Genomic DNA, 19,561 nt, shown 5'->3' on the forward strand with positions numbered 1-19,561 from the left:
TATGGGCACCCTGAACGTTATGGGCACCCTGTGGAGGTTACGACTCCAGAAATAATTGATAAATGAATGAATGGATACTTAACATTCTGCATAAACATTTGGACATGAGAAAGGTATCCACAAGATGGGTTCCGCGATTGCTCACGCTTGACCAAAAATGGAATTGTGTGAAGTGTTGCTTGGATGGTTTGCAGCTGTTCAGGAAGAATCTACAGGACTTTAAGCATCATTTTGTCACTGTGGATGAAACACGGATACATTACTATACTCCTGAGACCAAACAACAATCTAAACAATGGGTTATCAAGAGAGAATCTGCACAAAAAAAAGGCGAAGACCATTCCTTCAGCCGGAAAGGTTATGGCGACAGTCTTTTGGGAGTCGCAAAGGATAATCCCATCAACTATCTTGAGAAGGGTAAAACTATTACAGGTGAATATTATTCATCATTATTAGACCGTTTGAAAACATAACTGCAAGAAAAACACCAGCGACTGGACTGCAAAAAAGTCCTTTTCCATCACAACAATGCACCAGCACACACCTCAGCAGTTGTGGTCAGCTCTTTTTCACATCCTCCCTATTCTCCAGACTTGGCTCCCTTGGACTACTATTTGTTCCCCAATTTGAAGAAATGCCTGGCGGAACAAGAATTTATTCAAACGAGAAGGTGATTGCAGCAACTAATAGCTATCTTGCAGACTTGGACAATTCCTATTATTCAGAAGGGATCAATAAATTAGAACAGCATTGGACTAAGTGCGTAAGTCCAAAAGGAGACTACGTCGATAAATAAAAAAGGTTTACCACAAACACATTAGTAGTTTTTATTTTTGCATGGACTTTTCAAATGCCCCTCTTGGATAGCTGTTTCAAAGGGAAGTAATAAAGTGCAAGACCATGACCAAATGGAGCTATGTGCATAATGGGTCACAAGAGGGATCTTGAGCTCCTATTGTAATGACAAGGAATGTTCAGTATTGATTTGTTTCAAATTACTCACTGTGTAACAGTAAGAAAAACTATGCAATGAAAACTGAAGAGATTTCTCACAAATATTAAAAAATGAATGGCCAGAATTTTCTTTACTGTTGGTGAACCTACACACTTACAAATTTAATAGGGTTAAATGTGGAATATATTTTCTTAGTAGGTATGATCAGCATTCCTTTAGAAACTGAACTAAATATCGAGCATACCTAGTTCCAACACTGTTTTGTTGGGACATTTTCAGGCATCAGTTTAAATTCTAGTACTGGATCTTCAGATAATTTGATCTGGTAACTAACATTCTTTCGGAATACAATATGCCTTGACTAGTTGAGCTGAAGTCTATTATAAAGGTGCCCTCTACATCCCAAATGGCTTCCCAGCACTTTTCCCTCTAACAATATGCCTTTTGCCTTCTTTCACACATTTTGATTTCATGGAATCACGTCTATGCTTGAAGTAAACCGAATGTGGTATTTGAAATTTACTTTGAGTGTTCTTGGCATTGAATCAGTACTACCCTCCTTAATACACTGAATAAAGTTCAGTTATGTCCCCTTCCACGTGGTATGTTTACTGCTTAAACAGCCACAATGATATTGTCTCTTACAAGACAAGGAATTGCATCGGACATTCCTTCAGAAAAAGCTTCAGACTGAACTCTTTTAACCACTGGAGTAGTAAATGATGTTGAGAGCAGTTGTACAATTTTCTAGAACCTCCTTAAACAGTATCTTGGCTACTGTCCACATCTGTAAACACTTATTTCCCACCACACAATATTCATGTTTATTCAGTTCTCTGGAACATGTCAGAGTAAGATTGTTACAAGAGTGAGGCATATCAAATATCCTCTCTCATACGCGACACTGATGCTGCAAAGGAAATCTATGTTGCTTGGTACAGAGGGGTAGAAAATGAAAAAGAAAATGTACTTTATTTGAGAGTTTATTTTCACTTATAATTTGCAGCTGAGACTCAGGCTAACATTAGTGATTCCAACTTTGTGTATGTTCTCTATTATTCAAAAACAACAACTAGTGTTTGAAAGAACAGAAAAAACAGGTGTGTAACACTGTCTCTTTCTGAGTGTCCACATTTCAACTACAAATTAAAACAAGTAATATCACAATATAATTACATTCATATTCCAGAAATGATATACAAGTCACAGAGGTAATTATTTTCACAACACAAATCTTAAGCTAACTGTATAATTAATAAATATTTTACATACAGTAATCATTTCTGTTTTACTCTATATGTGTGTACATCATGTACATCTAAAAGTGCATGTAACTGTCACAATGAGGCTCCTGTGTACTACATATCTGTTATGTGCCTATCAGATAAGTTTAACAATTGTGGGGAAACATTTTGTGGTCATGGGAAGCTACACTAAACATTAGTATCACATTCAATAGCTACTATTATTCAATATGAATATTCAAAAGACTGTCTCTCTGACACACATACAAGTGATACTAAAATATTTTATGAAGTGCTCATAGCTCAGGAAGTGTACGGTGAAGGTACAGTATAAAGGTAGGAACTGATGGAAGGCATTATATTCATCAGAATCTTATTCTGTGCAGGAAACACAGCTGTAACTTGAGAAGGCACCAATGAGGTGATTCATTAGAAAATGAGTAGAAATATTTACCTTCAATTGTCAGGAAGAACATCAGTCAGAAGAATATAAAATATTTGGTACAATTTCCTTCAAGTTTAAATTAAAACATAATGCATGAATCAGTCTTCCAAAGTTTGTGAGCTACGTTATAATTACAGATGATTGTATGGTTGCAGGTATTCTTTATAAGGTAGAGCTACACTTTCAAGTAATTTATCCACCCTCAACTTTTTGCCACTCATAATCTCATTACATAAATCTGATGAAAGTCTTATATACACAGTGGTTAACACAGTCCAGTCTATCATTTTCATCCACAGCACCTTTGTCTACAAATATTTACAGCCTTCACTAGCCCCAGTGCAGCTGACTTCTTTACCTTCAGCAGGCAGTAACATTGAATTAGCAACTGCTACTGCCGAACTGTTGCGTCTGCATCAAGGAGGGCCAGTACCCACAGCTGAAGTCTCATTCCCATGGTAATCACTATCCACTCCACCAGCTTTAACAAGCCTGCAACAGACAAAATGAAAGAGTTATAAGAGATTGTGGAGTTTTTATATTGCTATTCAGAGAGTTGCATCATACTGCAATTAGGTTACATAGTTCAGCTCTAGCTGTAGTTCTAAAATAAACAAAACTGAGAAAAGCCATCCACTCACATGGCTGACACATACTGTGGACCCTGCATGAGGGGAAGAGGGGCAAAATAGTGTACTAACAAGTAATTTGAAACTTATTGGAACTGTGTGTGTACATTTCAATAATTTACAGGAGAATTGTAATTTCCTAATACAGTATATTGGGTATTAAGCCACATAAAAATTGAAGCAGCAGGAAAATTTGAGACTGTTCCCAAGTTCTTTATGTCAGAATTTTATTAAATATGGGTAGGAGCTGGTCAAGACCTTTGAAGGAATTGCATGAGTAATCACTTTAAAGGGTTTAGGGAAAATATACAGAAACTAGCTCAATGCAACTAGGTAAGAACGAAATTGCTTCCTTCCAAATAATATTCCTAATTTTGCTAAGTCAGAAACAGTCATCTTCTCCAACTTGTCTTCCATCTTACTGGAAGAATGATATGAGACTAATTTATTTTCAAATAGCTATACAAACTGCTTCATCATCCCCAATTTAGCATTGTCAGTGATTAGAGAAAGCATTTTCAGAAGAGCATTATGACAACTTTTCCCCTCAAAGAAGACAAAATTAACTATCAGACCTGGTACCACAAATCTTTCACATCATTGTTTTCGTCTACTTTCAACACTCTCTGCTCTTCTTCCATTCATCTTAAAACAATGTGATTTTTTTACAGTTAACATACAGACTCTTATTTTACAAAGCTCTCAGTTTTGATGAGAATTTACACAACCATTTCATCGTTTATTGGTATGTTAGCTTAGATGCATCTTGCTGTCAACAAAAGCTATCCCTAACATTAACTGTGAAGATCCAAAAGAACAACAATAATATTAATATGTCTTTTAGTTAGCTAACAGCTGAAGTTTATTTCACTTTGTACACAATTTGAACACGAACTTCTGTCAATAATACAGTACTTTAGTCAGCAATTTATCATTACTCTTGTGGAATCACTCGAGATTAATGAAGATCTTTAGAAGTGAGTATTTAACACTAAGCAAAATATTACTACTTTATACAAGAGAAAATGAACAATTCTTACTGAGAGCAAGAAACAAAAATGTAAGGGTTAAGTAGCTGAGAACTCTGGTCTCATGTAAGTTGGTTCGATTTTCTCTGGATTTTTACAGTTGAAAAATTACTGATGGCAACAAACCATATGTAAAAATTAAAAACTTTTGTTTATATTAACTACCTCTTCACAGGAAATGAGCCAGCAAACTTAATAACTATACTCCCAGTGTAAGTAAGGCACCTACCTTTACCGCAAATGCTGTTTCATAGCCACCTTTGGATTGCATCTGGTTCTGTATTGCCTGTAAATGGGAGTTTGCAATGTCTGCATCTCCTGAACCAATGTGGCATGTGTGCTGGAAGTTTGTAGGTTCTCCAATCATGGACCTGTCAATTCTTTGTCTTGTCCTCCGTTGTTGCCTCTTCCGCTGCGAGGAAAGGAAACGTAAGTTCATAAGTTTATAATTTCTACACTGCACTATCTGACGATCTACAGCTGATATCTATATAGCAGGTATATTACTTTGCCTGTAACACAAGCAGTGCAGTTACTTTGCGTACTGACTATGGACTACCATCCAAGTTACATTTGTCTTACATATATGCTCCTAAGGCAAGAATATGGGGAAAAAAAGTGGACAAGTGAGAGTTTGACTCTCACCCTTAATCACGTATATACTTTACTCTAAAGTATACTCATGTAAAAAAAGAGGGAAACAACAACAACAACAACAACAACAACAACAACAACAACAACCACAACCACCACCATCAGAACACCTTGAACACCTAGTGATAAGACATTCATATTCATGGAATATGTACATTAGGACATTCTATCGAAACTAACAGCATTTCAGTCGGTGCAGTTTGGCAAGTGTCCTGTTGCCTAGTAGGCACTGATAACTTGTTCCATGCATGATAGCATAAGGCATGAATAGTGTCCTGTCATAAAGCCATCCATGTGGCATTCACCTGTTCTGAAGTTCATTTGTGGTGCTTAGCATTGGGTCACAGCACAGCACCCATCACTTCACCATATCCCATACATTTTCAATTAGAGATAAGTCTGGCGGGCTAGGACGAAAGGCTGACATCCTACGACAGCAAAAATGCAGCAACATGTGGTAGTGGATTGTATTGCTGAAAAATGGAATCTGGGGTGTTGTGCAGAAGGCGTATGGCTACAGGACACAGGATACTCATGTAGGCCACACGGCCCTGGACAGGCACCAACTACGATTTGTGGTTGTACCCAATAGCACCCCATACCAAAAGGCCTCGAGTTGGCACTGTATGTTTTGTGTGAATGCAGTCACTTTGATGCCGGTCCCCCTGTCTGTGGCAAACCAAAATGTGGCCATTTTTGAACAAACAGAACCTGGATTTGTCCGAAAACCATATCTAATGCCATTCCTGTCCCCAGTGACATTGTTCCATACACCACTGTCATCTAGCATGTTTCTGTACATTCGTCAAAGGCAAGCAAAGAAGTGGACAATGTGCACTTAACTCGAGCCACAAACAGCAATGGACTGTCACCCCCAATTTTCTCAGTCTACAGCCTTCTGTGAACCATTCTGCACACATCTGTTGCACTGCTGGAACGCTGTCCTACACTAACAGTAATTTCCCAGATGGATGCATCACATTCTCTCATGGCAATAAGGCGCTCTCTTTCAAGATCACTGATTCGATGATACTGTTCACGCACAAGTCCATGAAGCATCCTGCATGTCTGCTAAAGTCGCACCGATCTGTTCCCTACGGTTTATAGTGGTAACGAGAGCCACAGGCTCATTTTACCTGTAGGTGGTGTTGCACCACGATATCTATGTTCACTTTGAACCCATGGGCCAACATAGTTCAAATGCTAATCATTTATGCATAACATTAATTCACATATCCTGTGAATATGAACATCCTATCTAGTTGTTCAACGTGTTCTGTTTATTCTGAACTTACGTTCTACCGAAACTTTCCCAGAAAATTAATGAAGGGGAGGAAAAAACCACTTATTTGGATGATAGTATGTGATAGCGAGGAAGCATTTCCAATATTATTTAGATTAGAAGACTATTCAGAAAATATGAAATTGAGGTGTATTCAATATTTGTATGAAACTTAGTAGACATAAAAACTAATACTTAGAAATTCATAATTAGTGCCAAAGATGTGAAGTAATTAATGCAGCTATAACAACAGTGACTATAGTGAAATCACTTTTTGGTAAAAAGAGCACGCAGTGCCTTGCATATCTGCTTCCATACAGCTTGCTTAGGATATTTATTACCAATTTTATGAACACTTAATGAAGCAATGGAAACAAGTAGGTTGAATCTATTCATGGGTAAAGGAGGGGAGGGTGAGATGTCAAGAACATTGTGGGAGTTTATTATGGCATATGAAAATTATGGCACAAATGAATTGGTTTTTGCAAACATTTATCTAAATACAGAAGACTTTTCAACTGTCCTAATGCATACCAATCCCAAAATTCAAAGGGGTTTTTAAGAACAGGGTAAGTTGCTACGTACATATACTGGAGATCATGAATCACACACAGGTACAACAGAAAGACTGTCAACAAGTAAACTTTCAGCCAAAAAGCCCTTTTGGATTTACCATTATTTGAAAGCTGTTTTTAAGGAATTAATATTTTCACACTACAATGAGATTACAAAAGTCATGGGATGGCAGTAAGCCCATAAACAGATGGCAGTAGTATTGTGCACATAAGGTATGCAAGGTCAGTGCATTGACAGAGCTATCATTTGCACTCACGTGATTTATGTGGAAAGATTTCTGAAGTGCTGATGGCCATATGAATGGGAATTAACAGACCTCGAACACAGAATGGTAGCTTGAGCTAGATGCACGGACCATCCTATTTTGGCAATCATTAGAGAATTCAATATTTTGAGATTCACTGTATCAAGAGTAACAAATCACAGGCATTACCTCTTACCACAGACAACACAGTTGCTGACAGCCTTCACGTAATGACGAAGAGCAGCAGTGTTTGCGTAGAGTTTGTCAGTGCTAACGGACAAAGAACACCACATGAAGTAACAACAAATATAAACATGGGATGTATGATGAATGTAGCCATTACGGAAATGTGTTGAAATTTGGCATTAACAGGCTATGGCAGTAGACGACCATTGTTCAGTGCCTTTGCTCACAGCATGACATCAACTGTCCCTCGTTGACTCGTGACCCGTCTCGGATGGAGCCTAGGGAACTTGATAATGGCAGCCTTGTCAGATGAGTTCCAATTTCAGCTGGTACGAGCTTGTGGTAGAGTTTGAGTGTGGCACAGACGCACAAAGCCACAGAACCAAGTTGTCAGCAAGGCACTGTGCAAGCTGGTGGTGTCTCTCTAATGGCATGGGCTATGTTTACATGGAACAGACTCGGTCCTCTTGTCCAGCTGAACTGATCACTGACAAACTGGTTATGTTCAGCTACTTTGAGACTGTTTGCAGCCATTCATAGACTATGTCCTCAAACAACAATGGAATTTTTATGGATGACATTGCGCCATGTCACTGGGCCACAGTTGCTCCCAGCTGGTATTTGAAGACCAAACTGAACAATTTGAGTAAATAATCAGCTCCCCCAGATTGCTCAACATGAATCCCATCTAACATTTATAGGACATAATTGAGAGATCAGTTCGTGCACAAACTCCTGTACAAGCATTCTTTTTCCAATTATGGACAGATATGGACGCAGCATGGCTCAGTATTTCTACAGGGGACTTTCAATGACTTGTGTGCATGCCAAGCCGCTTTGCGGCACTAAGCCAAGCAGATGGAGATTTGACATGATATTAGGAAGTATTCCAGAACTCCTGTTACCTCAGTGTAAAACTTAACAAAAAAGTAACTACCATAAGAAGAGACCACTGGACTGTCTGGATAGCTGGGTGGATGGAACAGTAATTAGTAGCTCAATTCCAACATTGACTATAGTAATGGTAAAAATGTGACATGGTGCATCGTCCTGGTGGAATAAAGCTCTGCCTTAGGCCACACCCAATTTTACTTTTGCTTGAGTTGAACGTTCACCATCCAGAATGCGGAGCTGTAATATTAACCAAAAATTCATTCAGGAATTCACATACCTGTGAAGAAACTCCTTATGACTATCTTGATTATAAACATGAGCTAGGAAAGGCATTTTTTTTTCAGTATATTCATTGTAAAATTTACCAGTAAATCCCCCTGCTGCTGACAAATGATCAATGACAAATAATTTCATGCCTATTTGGTATCTAGTAGTCTGTGGGATGAAGAAAACTTAATGGCTGAATGGTCACACCAACAATACTTTAGCACCTAGATTTAGGCAGATATTATGGACTACTATCGAAGTGACTGTTTCTCTTTAACGAAACCACTTTCACAAATTATGGTGCAATAAACCATCAATGGAAGATGGCTAGGATGCCATGGTCCTGAGGAATGGCCCTCATGGTCATCAATTTAGCATCATAGATTTCTTTTTGGAGGGCTATCTTTAGAATTGTATTTACATCTCCACCACAGGCCATTTAAAAGACACTCTGAATTAAGCATTCAGAAAAATGAGCACATGTTTTAACACTTCATTTAAGTGAACATTCTGCCACCAGAAACCATTGCAGCAAGATTCTGGCCTTGTGAAACGGTCAGTTATCCAACTGGAATATGCTATACCCCTCTGGTAGACATAAACCTTCAACAGATGCAGATGGTCCACAATAATGTTCATGCAGCACAAAGTAGTCTTTGTGCCTTCAGTTACAACCACACGACCCATCAATGCTCAACTGAATTTTCTCCACAGCACAATATGATCCTATCGGCCTGTATCTGAGGTGTAGTCCATGTTTTGAGCAGCCATTCGCCTGGAGGACTATGTATCCAGGCAACAACTATCGACCTGGTGTAACAAGACAGGTTATTTAGCCCTAAAGGTGACATGTTTCAAATTTTTGACCATCCAATGGCAGTGCCCACTGCAATCATAATTAGAGAGAGAGAGAGAGAGAGAGAGAGAGAGAGAGAGAGAGAGAGAGAAGGTTGTCTGCCGGTTGCCCCATGTTGAAATGTTGAGAAATGAGAATATCTATCGCCATATCTGCCAAAGTTGCTGCCTATCGAGCTTTACTGACCTCCATGTTCTGTGATGAGGTATTGATGTCCAGCATCTTCTTGCCTACTTATGGTTTCAGCACCCTTCAATCACTTTCAGTAGACGCTAAAGATAGTAACATGGAAGCAGCAGTACACCTTCGCTGCTTCCTAGGTGCTCATTCCATGGCTTTGGGTTATGCCTACATCTACATCAATACTTTGCAAGTCACCATACAAGTGTGAGGCAGGAGATAACCTGTACCACTACTTGTCATTTCCCCTCCTGTTCCACCCGTAAATAGAGAGAGGGAAAAATGACTGTTTTACGCCTCCATAGGCGCCATAATTTCTCATCTATTATCTTTGTAGTCCTTACGCACAATGAATGTTGGCAGCAATAGAATCATTCAGCAGCCAGCTTCAAATACCAGTTCTCTAAGTACAGATCCCAAACACTAGAGCAGTACTGAAGAATACATCGCACCGGCATCCTATATGCTGTCTCCGTTACAGGTGAACCACTCTTTCCTAAATTTCTCCCAATAAACCGAAGTTAACCATTTGCCTTCCCTATCATAGATTTCCGCCCCATGAACCATGGACCTTGCCATTGGTGGGGAGGCTTGCATGTCTCAGCGATACAGATAGCCATACTGCAGGTGCAACCACAATGAAGGGATATCTGTTGTGAGGCCAGACAAACATGTGGTTCCTGAAGAGGGGCAGCAGCCTTTTCAGTAGTTGCAGGGGCAACAGTCTGGATGATTGATCTGGCCTTGTAACACTAACCAAAACGGCCTTGCTGTGCTGGTACTGCGAATGGTTGAAAGCAAAGGGAAACTACAGCCATAATTTTACCTGAGGTCATGTAGCTTTACTGTATGGTTAAATGGTGATGACGTCCTCTTAGGTAAAATATTCCCAGGTAAAAGTGTCCCCCATTCAGATTTCTGGATGTAGACTACTCAGGAGGACATCATAGTCAGGAGAAAGAAAACTGGCGTTCTACAGATTGGAGCATTGAATGTCATATCCTTCATCGGGCAAGTAGATTAAAAAATTTAAAAAGAAAATGGATAGGTTAAAGCTAGATATAGTGGGAGTTAGGGAAGTTCGGTGGCAGGAGGAACAAGACTTCTGGTCAGGTGAATACAGGGTTATGAATATAAAATCAAATAGAGGTAATGTAGAAGTAGGTTTAATAATGAATAAAAAAAATAATAATAGGAGTGCAGGTAAGCTACTACGAACAGCTTAGTGAAAACATTATTGTAGCCAAATAGACAAATCCCGCGCATACCACAGTAGTACAAGTTTATATGCCAACTAGTTCCCCATATGATGAAAAGACTCAAGAAATGTACGATGTGACTAAAGAAATTATTCAGATAGTTAAGGGAAACGAAAATGTGATAGTCGTCGGGGACTGGAATTCCACAGTTCAAAAAGGAAGAGGAGAAAGAGTAGTAGGTGAATATGGACTTGGGGGGGGGGGGGGGGGGGGGTAAGGACTGAAAGAGGAAGCCACCTGGTAGAATTTTGCACAGAGCTAACTCTTGGTTTAAGAATCACGAAAGAAGGTTGTATACATGAAAGAGGCCTGGAGACACTGGACGATTTCAGACAGATTACATAATGGTAAGACAGAGATTTAGGAACCAGGCTTTAAATTTTAAGACATTTCCAGCGACATATGTGGACTCTGACCACAATTTATTGGTTATGATCTGTAGGTTATAACTGAAGAAACTGCAAAAAGGTAGGAATTTAAGGAGATAGGACCTGGATAAACTGAAAGAACCAGAGGTTGTAGAGAGCTCCGGGGAGAGCATAGGGAACGACTGACAATAATGGGGCAAAGAAATACAGTAGAAGAAGAAGAATGAGTAGCTTTTAGAGGTGAAATAGTGAAGGCTGCAGACTATCAAGTAGGTAAAAACAAGAGGGCTAGTAGAAATCTTTGGGTAACAGAAGAGATATTGAATTTAATAGAGGAAAGGAGAAAATATAAAACTGCAACAAATGAAGAAGGCGAAAAGGAATAAAAACATCTTAAAAATGAGATTGACAGGAAGTGCAAAATGGCTAAGCAGGGATGGGTAGAGGACAAATGTAAGGATGTAGAGGCTCATCTCACCAAGGGTAAGATAGATGCTGCCTACAGGAAAATTTAGAGACTTTTGGAGAAAAGAGAACCACCTGTATGAATATCAACAGCTCAGATGGAAAACCAGTCCTAAGCAAAGACCAGAAAGATGGGAGGAGTGTATAGAGGGTCTATACAAGGGTGATGTACTGAAGGACAACATTATGGATATGGAGGAAGATGTAGATGAAGATGAAATGGGAGATACGATACTGCGTGAAGAATTTGACATAGCACTGCAACCCCTAGATCAAAGAACGGCCCCAGGGATAGACAACATTTCGTTAGAGCTACTGATAGCCTTGGGATACCAGCCCTGACATAACTACCATCTGGCGAGCAAGATGTATGAGACAGGTGAAATACCCTTGGACTTCAAGAATAATATAATAATTCCAATCCTGAAGAAAGTAAGTGTCGACGGGTGTGAAAACTACCAGTTTAGTAAGTTTAATGGCTGCAAAATACTTACACGAATTCTTTACAGACGAATGGAAAAACTGGTAGATGCCGAAATCGGGGAAGATCAGTTTTATTTCTGTTGGAATGTTTGAACACGCAAGGCAATACTGACCCTACGACTTATCTCAGAAAATAGATTAAGGAAAGGGAAACCTTCATTTCTAGCATTTATAGATTTAGAAAAAGCTTTTAACAATGTTGACTGGAATCCTCTCTTTCAAATTCTGAAGGTCGTAGGTGTCAAACACAGGGAACTAAAGGCTATTTACAATTCATCCAAAAACCAGATTGCAGATATAAGAGTAGAGTGGGCATAAAAGGGAAGCAGTGGTTGAGAAGCGAGTGTGAGAGGTTTGTTGCCTATTCATGATGTTATTCGGTCTGTATATTGAACAAGTAGCAAAGGAAACAAAAGAACAATTTGGAGCATGAGAAGAAATAGAGAACTGAGATTTGCCGGTGACATTGTAATTCTGTCAGACAGCAAAGGACCTGGAAGAGCAACTGAACAGAATGGACAGTGTTTTGAAAGGAGGATGTAAGACGAACAACAACAAAAGCAAAATGAGGATAATGGAATGTAGTCGAATGAAGTCAGGTGGTGCTGAGGGGATTAGATTAGGAAATAAGACACAAAGTAGAAGATGAGTTTTGCTATTTGGGGAGCAAAATAACAGATGATGGTCAAAGTAGACTGGCTATGGCAAGGAAAATATTTCTGAAGAGAAATTTGTTAACATCAAGTATAGATTTGAGTGTCCAGAAGTCTTTTCTGGAAGTATTTCTATGGAGTGTAGCCATGTATGGAAGTGAAAAAGACAATGAACAGTTTAGACAAGGAGAGAATAGAAGCATTCGAAATGTAGTGCTACACAAGAATGCTGAATATTAGGTGATTAGATCATGTAACTAATGAGGTGGTACTGAATAGAATTGGAGAGAAGAGGAAATCGTGGCACAACTTGACTAGAAGAAGGGATTGCTTGGTAGGACATATTCTGAGGCATCAAGGGATCACCAATTTAGTACTGGAGGGCAGCGTGGAGTGTAAAAATCGTAGAGGTAGACCAAGAGACGAATACACTAAGCAGATTCAGAAGGATGTAGGTTGCAGTAGTTACTCTGAGATGAAGAAGCTTACACAGGATAGAGTAGCATCAAACCAGTCTCTGGATTGAAGACCACAATAAAAATCACAGATTTCACATGCTCGATCCACCTCATATCGCTTTGCAACGATATGCTCAGATATTTAAACGACTTGATGGTGTCATGTTGGACACTAGGAATACTGTATCTAAATATTACAGGTTTGTTCTTGCCGTCGAGGATAACATACTGGGTTCATTAATTTAAGATGTTTTTGAGCCATCTATGTATCTAAGAACTTATTCCATAAGCTCATACCTTCATTAACAGCATGCAGTGTCTAATGTTTTCCAGAAATTTCTGCGAAATATCCTTCAGTGGGTGCTATAAGCTGTGTTAGTGGACTTCTCCATTCCTTGGTGTAGTTTCAAATTTATCTTTGCTCCGTTCATAGTGTTGCCGACAGAAGAAGTAAGGGATATGAAATAAAAACTATTAAAACTTCCATTCAAATGACCAGATCTGGCACTAATCTGTGTTGTTCTATACAGAACATGCAAAATTTGTAATGGGAAAACGTTTTGAATGAAATGCAGTTCTTACAGCACCCACTGAAGGATATTTCGCAGAAATTCCAGAATTAGTCCAGTGAAACTGTCAGAAAAAAAGCCTGTACCTTGCAAAAGGTGGGGTAGAAGATTCTATTTTTTTAACTCTTTCATATTGTTGAAAAGGTTAGAAAACCAAGTTTTGCCAACCAAATTTCTCTTGGGAAAACTTTCTGCAGTCAAAAAACTTTGAAAATTTCGGACTTTTTTCAGTTTTTTCAAAATATCTCAGTTTCATTTGCTTCTATCGCTTTGACGTCTATTTTCTTTTTTAAAGAGCACAAAATTCTCTACAAATTTGATTCTTACCACTTTTTTCTACGCCCAGTATCTAAGGCGCTACAGCTCGTCAAAAAAACACCTATTTTTCAAATTTCGAGCAAAGTGGCAAATTACCTAATTTTTAACACTTATTTTAGTTTCTATTTGTGTGGTATAAACATATTACTCATGTTATTCATTGGAATTTACCATCTCACTCTGCTGCAGGGCCAGGACAAACAGCATCATATTCAGTAACTACGAACACATTCACGTCGGATTGCGTGAAGTTTATTTGTGTTACAATATGTAATATGACTGCATGCAGGTGCCGTACATTTTCTACAGTTGATTGACGTTAATGATCAGTTATAAGAAAAAGTATGTAGGAATTGTTCTTTAACGGACAAAAGCGTATTTATTCTTTGGCGGGCGGAAGGCGACTATCTCTGGTGATTGCTCACAGCGCGCTGACAGCTGTTAGCACACAACAATAAGGGTCCTACTGTTTGGAGTCGCTTCCATTCAGTATATGTTGTGGTGCTGAAAATGAGTATGTCTGACATGAATGTGTGTTTCATTTGCGAAAAAACTGTGGTGAGTGGTGGACGCAATGTGAAAAAGAAAGGACTGAGCACACTTATCGATTGTAGTGCTAAACGCAGGGAGTCTGCTCACACCCGTTTTTGAAAACACTCAGAGAAGTGATGGTGCATGAAGCATTAATGAGAGAATGATAGCAGCTAGTCTTCGACATCCTCAGGAACCAACAGGCGTGCTACATCGGAGGCAGGAAAAAGGTCAGTTCAATTTCAAAGAGAAATGCTTCTTATGTGCAAAAGGGAATTCTGATGACTTTTTAACCCAGCAGTTAAGATTGGCATATGGCAAACGAAATTTTGTTTACAAAGTAATGACATTGGAAGTACACTCGACAGTATTAGAACAGCCTAAACGACGTGGTGATGAATTTGGTCAACAAGTGATAGAACGAATTCAAAATGTAAATGATTTGGTTGCTGCAGATGGGTGTTACCACAGATTTTGCTACAGAAAGTTCTTCCAGCGTGTTTCAGCTACTGGACAGAAAAGAGGTTACCGACCCGCAACACAAGTAGATGAAGGCATGGAGGCTGTATTTGCCTACCTGGAAACCAATACAGAAGAATGTCAGTTTTCTATGGACGATCTGTTAGAGCAAATACCCACATCACCTCGTCCTGATATTCGAACTGTCAAGGCTCGCCTTTTCCAGAAATATGGTGACGATGTGGTGATAGCTGAAACAGCTTCAAAGCCAGCAGTCGTATGTTTTAAGAATGTTGGGCAGCAACTACTCAGTGAAAATTGGTACACCAAAAGAAATTCAGATCATCAGCAAGAAAGATTACGAATCGTCAAAGCAGCTGAAAATATCATATTAGACGATATAAGATCAGTAGTGTAAGATGTAAAACAGTACCCTCCCTCTGATAATTTTTATGTGATGTAGAGTCTGTCATACCAGAATCTGTAAGATTGCTCTTTGAAACTATAATTTTGAAACACAAGCGGTCTCCCACCTACACAAGATGCTGCACAACATCATTCGTTGCGGACTTACCAACAAGTCCAAAGTTGGATGGGAAACCGGAAACCTCTTGAGAAATGGGGCTGGAATCACAGTGACCACGGTCCAATACCCGTTAATATGAGCCAAGATCTAGCACCTGAAGCACTTCTTCACATTGTTTCATGCTCATGCAAACTGAACTGTGGCGGAGCGTGCTCCTGCAGAAAAGCGGGTTTGAAATGTTCTTCAGTTTGCAAGAAATGTGTTGGGGTCAACTGTGAAAACGTGCCAAAATATTTATATGAAGACAGTGAAGAAGATGTTATGGAGGATGTTGAGGAAACCGCTGACGAAATCAACGAACTTGCTGAGGCTGTCTCGCTGTTTAAAGAAGAGGTCAACCTGGGATCAACTATGTACAGACCCTGAATCCGTAACTCAAGGTATTTCTGGTGACACCGAGGAACCTGGCCCATCAAAACGTTGGAAGTGATGCTCATATCTGTCTCAAGTGCGCTTAAGTGCGATATTACAAGTATTACACACCCAGTACTGTCAACATTTTTTAGTAACTGCCAATGCATTTTAATTGTAATAAAGCTACTTATTTTTAATGTCAACTCTGTGGCTTTTATATACAAGAATAATTACCTACCTAATTAGGTTGCCCATTGCAGCTAATAATAGTTCAGTTTCCTGAGAATTTATTGTGTGTGTGTGTGTGTGTGTGTGTGTGTGTGTGTGTGTGTGTGTGTGTGTGTGTTGATGATGTATTTTTATATTTATAGTTTCACAAATACCAGGGCTGAGGTGGCCCATTGTGAACTTAAGGTAGTGATGTCAGAATCACAATAGTTGGGTGCCCAGCAATCCTCATGTTGCATACAGAGAAATTGAATACCTGAAAGTGAGGTGGTAAATTCCAACATATAACATGATGTATAATGTATTTATACTACACAAACAGAAACTGAAAAAATAGTGTTCAAAAATAAGATATCTTGCCACTATGCTCAAAATTTGAAAAAATTTTATTTTTTGAGAATTTTGTGCTCTTTAAAAAAGAAAATAGACGTTAAAGCGATAGGAGCAAATGAAACATATTTGGAAAAAACTGAAAAAGTACGAAATTTTCGAAGTTTTTTGACTGCAGAAAGTTTTCCCAAGCGAAATTTTGTTGGCAAAACTCTGCTTTCTAATCTTTCCAACCATATGAAGGAGTTGAACAAATAAACTCTTCTACCCCACCTTTTGCACGGTATGTCTGCTATTTGACTGGACTAAATCTCTTTTTCATAGAAACTACTCGCAGGTAAAGTGGAGACTATCTCGAAATAATATTTTCTTTTAGCTTAATACAGATTACGAATTAGAGAAGGTTTCAAGCTCGTCCTCTTATAGGCAAGGCAGCGCCCGCGAACGGTACCCACCTGTTGCGCAGCCGGCTGGTTTATGCAGCAGGAGAACCATTGCACCCACATCTCCCCCGCCATGTTGCCAGACTGGTAGCCAGACATTGAACACAATTTACCTGCAACAAAACAGATTACATCAATATGGCAAAAGATTAGGATTTAACGTCAAGAACTACACAGTATCTGAATGGAGAAGGGGGACGCAGCGAGTTAATTGAGGTCTTTTGAAATGATCATTTATGTCATTTAGTTCACTCAGTAGATACTCTAGAAGCTAACATCTTACAAAAGCTCTTAATTTTCTAAACTTCTTTGTTGCATGTAAGTAGTCATTAGTGTAGAACCCAAGCTATTGTCCTCGAGAATTCTGTGCTTACTTGACAGCCTCCAGTTTTATCTGCACACATTTTTCCCGAATGTGTCACGACAAACAGTACTCAGGCCTTTCTTGTAGACGTTAAATTCCCTACCGTTTCCACTGGGTGGAATTCTTTTTACGCCAGATACTTACCAAGATGCAGAGCTTGAAAGGGCAAATTTCTGAAGTGCATTTTTAGCACTATAATTTTACAAAAAAATTTTTAAGAGTGAAATTGTACCTGCATCTAACGGTCAACATTTATCAACACCGGGTATCCCCGTCCCTCTGCCAGTGGGATTGTGATTGCAGCTTGGTTTGGAAGCTGTCTCACCGCCTCGATAGGCGCTAAGCCGGCGGTACCCCCGCCCTCCCGCGACTTACCTCCATCACTGCTGTTAAAAACTGGAGTCTTCTCAGAGTACTGTGGCCCTATGCAGCGATATGCAGTACTTCCATGTGCATACCCTAACGAAGAACTTCGTTGAAGGTGAACCGATGTGGGACTTCAAGCTGCGCGTTGAAAATGTGAAAAATTATCCCCTAGATCACCTGAACTATGCCAGAGAGCAGGTCTGTACAAGAACATGATCAGCTTGAAGTCCAATTGATCCTCAGGAATTTCACAAACTGACTGACGGGAGGGGAAGGGGGGGAGGTGACTAGTGCCCTTGTTGTCATATCCCACTCACCCCCCCCCCCCTTTCCGTACGCCTATGACAAAAGGAACTTCGTTTCAATACTGATGACTGAGTTGGCAGTGAAAGGCATTGTGGTTAAATAGGCAATAGAAGATGCCGACGTGATAATGAACACCACCGTGTAGCAAAGGCTGATAAGACTCCTGACTATCACTATATCACCACAGCTGAAGACTTAGTTCTCTTATTTTGTAGTACTGCTGACAACAGTAGCCTCTTCTCGAGATAAAATCTATTTGCCCATGAGGGGTAAAACAAAATTTCCTGAGGGGTAAAAACTGAACGATTCGATTCTGTTTCAGTCAGGAAACTAAATTATTTTCAAAGACCATTGTTATTATGACTATTCTGTACGACTAATATTGATTATTTAAGTTATCAATAACTATTTTTTTTCAATTAGTAGCATTAATGCGGTGGAGGTTACCGGTTCCTGGAGCAGTCAACCCACTACACACACACACACACACACACACACACACACACACACACGCACACACACACGCTGCACTTTGTCCTGCACATCGCTGTTGACAGAAGCGACACACATGCTTAACTAATATTAATATCTCAAGATAATGTTTTCTCGAAGTTGTAGGTGTACCTGCAGTAGTCCAGGAATTGCTGCATTAATGGCTTCGAAACAGATAAATGAATTAATTGACAGCACGACACAGAAGTAACTACAGAAGACTTACTATAGTGCTACACACATAATCATCGTCGTCATCGTCACTACTACTACCAGCCCCGTATTTAGATAATGTAACGCCCATGGGCCCAACAACTTTTTTCGCCCGCCTGCCCCCCCCCCCCCCCTCCCAACAAAAACTTCGTCAATTTTGAAAAATATTTAGCAACAAAATTATGGACAATATATATATCTTAAAGAAGGTATCTACAAAAAAGGATAACTTTGTATGGAATTATGGTAACTATTATACAGTATCAACAAAGAATGTCATCAGTTCAATGGCTTTCTTCTTGCCTTGTTATAAGCAAACACATTTATCACATTTTCGAAGTCCAGTTTCACAGTCAGATTATGTTCTATTGCTAATACAGCGAAGTGATTCAAACGATATTTAGATTGAGAAGCACGCAAGTAGTTCTTAACTCTTCCAAGAACATGAGAAGGATCGTTCAGTAAAGCAGTTCGTTGCTAGTGTGGTAAAATTTATAGAGCGAGTCTGATGTTTGGATAAACGTCGAAGAGAGATTTCTCTCTTAGCATTTTATTCAAGACTGGTAAAGAACGGCCATTCTCAGATCCAGAACTCAACAGGAAGCTTTTGAGATGGACACATTCTGTTCCAAAAGAATCCTCTATATCCCCTGAGTAAATATGCTGCAGCTGTTTTGCAGCATTATAGACTTCATCACGGTCCATTTCCATCAAACTGGATAAGAAGAACTTTAAAACTGTTTGTTGACACCAAGACGATTATTGAGCTCTGCAGACAGTCTGTTCAATATAATTAAATAATTGGCCTTCATATAAGATGAACATCAACAAAAGCAAAACGAGGATAATGGAATGTAGTCGAATTAAGTCGGGTGA

At 39.3% G+C, this 19,561-nt stretch overlaps 1 protein-coding gene across 1 annotated transcript in view; it reads right to left on the reverse strand.

The window, feature by feature from the left end:
• Nucleotides 1-1,922: 1,922 nt before the first annotated feature.
• Nucleotides 1,923-19,561, reverse strand: part of LOC124786931 (CDC42 small effector protein homolog) — a 168,670-nt gene continuing 151,031 nt past the window's right edge. Inside the window, exons 2-4 of the mRNA XM_047254300.1 lie at nt 16,957-17,057; nt 4,531-4,713; nt 1,923-3,136 (exon numbers count right to left, since the gene is read on the reverse strand). Of these exons, the coding sequence (XP_047110256.1) occupies nt 3,128-3,136; nt 4,531-4,713; nt 16,957-17,043 (279 nt within the window). The 5' untranslated portion in view covers nt 17,044-17,057 and the 3' untranslated portion in view covers nt 1,923-3,127. The remainder of the gene's footprint in view (nt 3,137-4,530; nt 4,714-16,956; nt 17,058-19,561) is intronic.

Source organism: Schistocerca piceifrons, chromosome 1 (assembly GCF_021461385.2).
Source record: "Schistocerca piceifrons isolate TAMUIC-IGC-003096 chromosome 1, iqSchPice1.1, whole genome shotgun sequence".
Classification (NCBI taxonomy): domain Eukaryota; kingdom Metazoa; phylum Arthropoda; class Insecta; order Orthoptera; family Acrididae; genus Schistocerca; species Schistocerca piceifrons.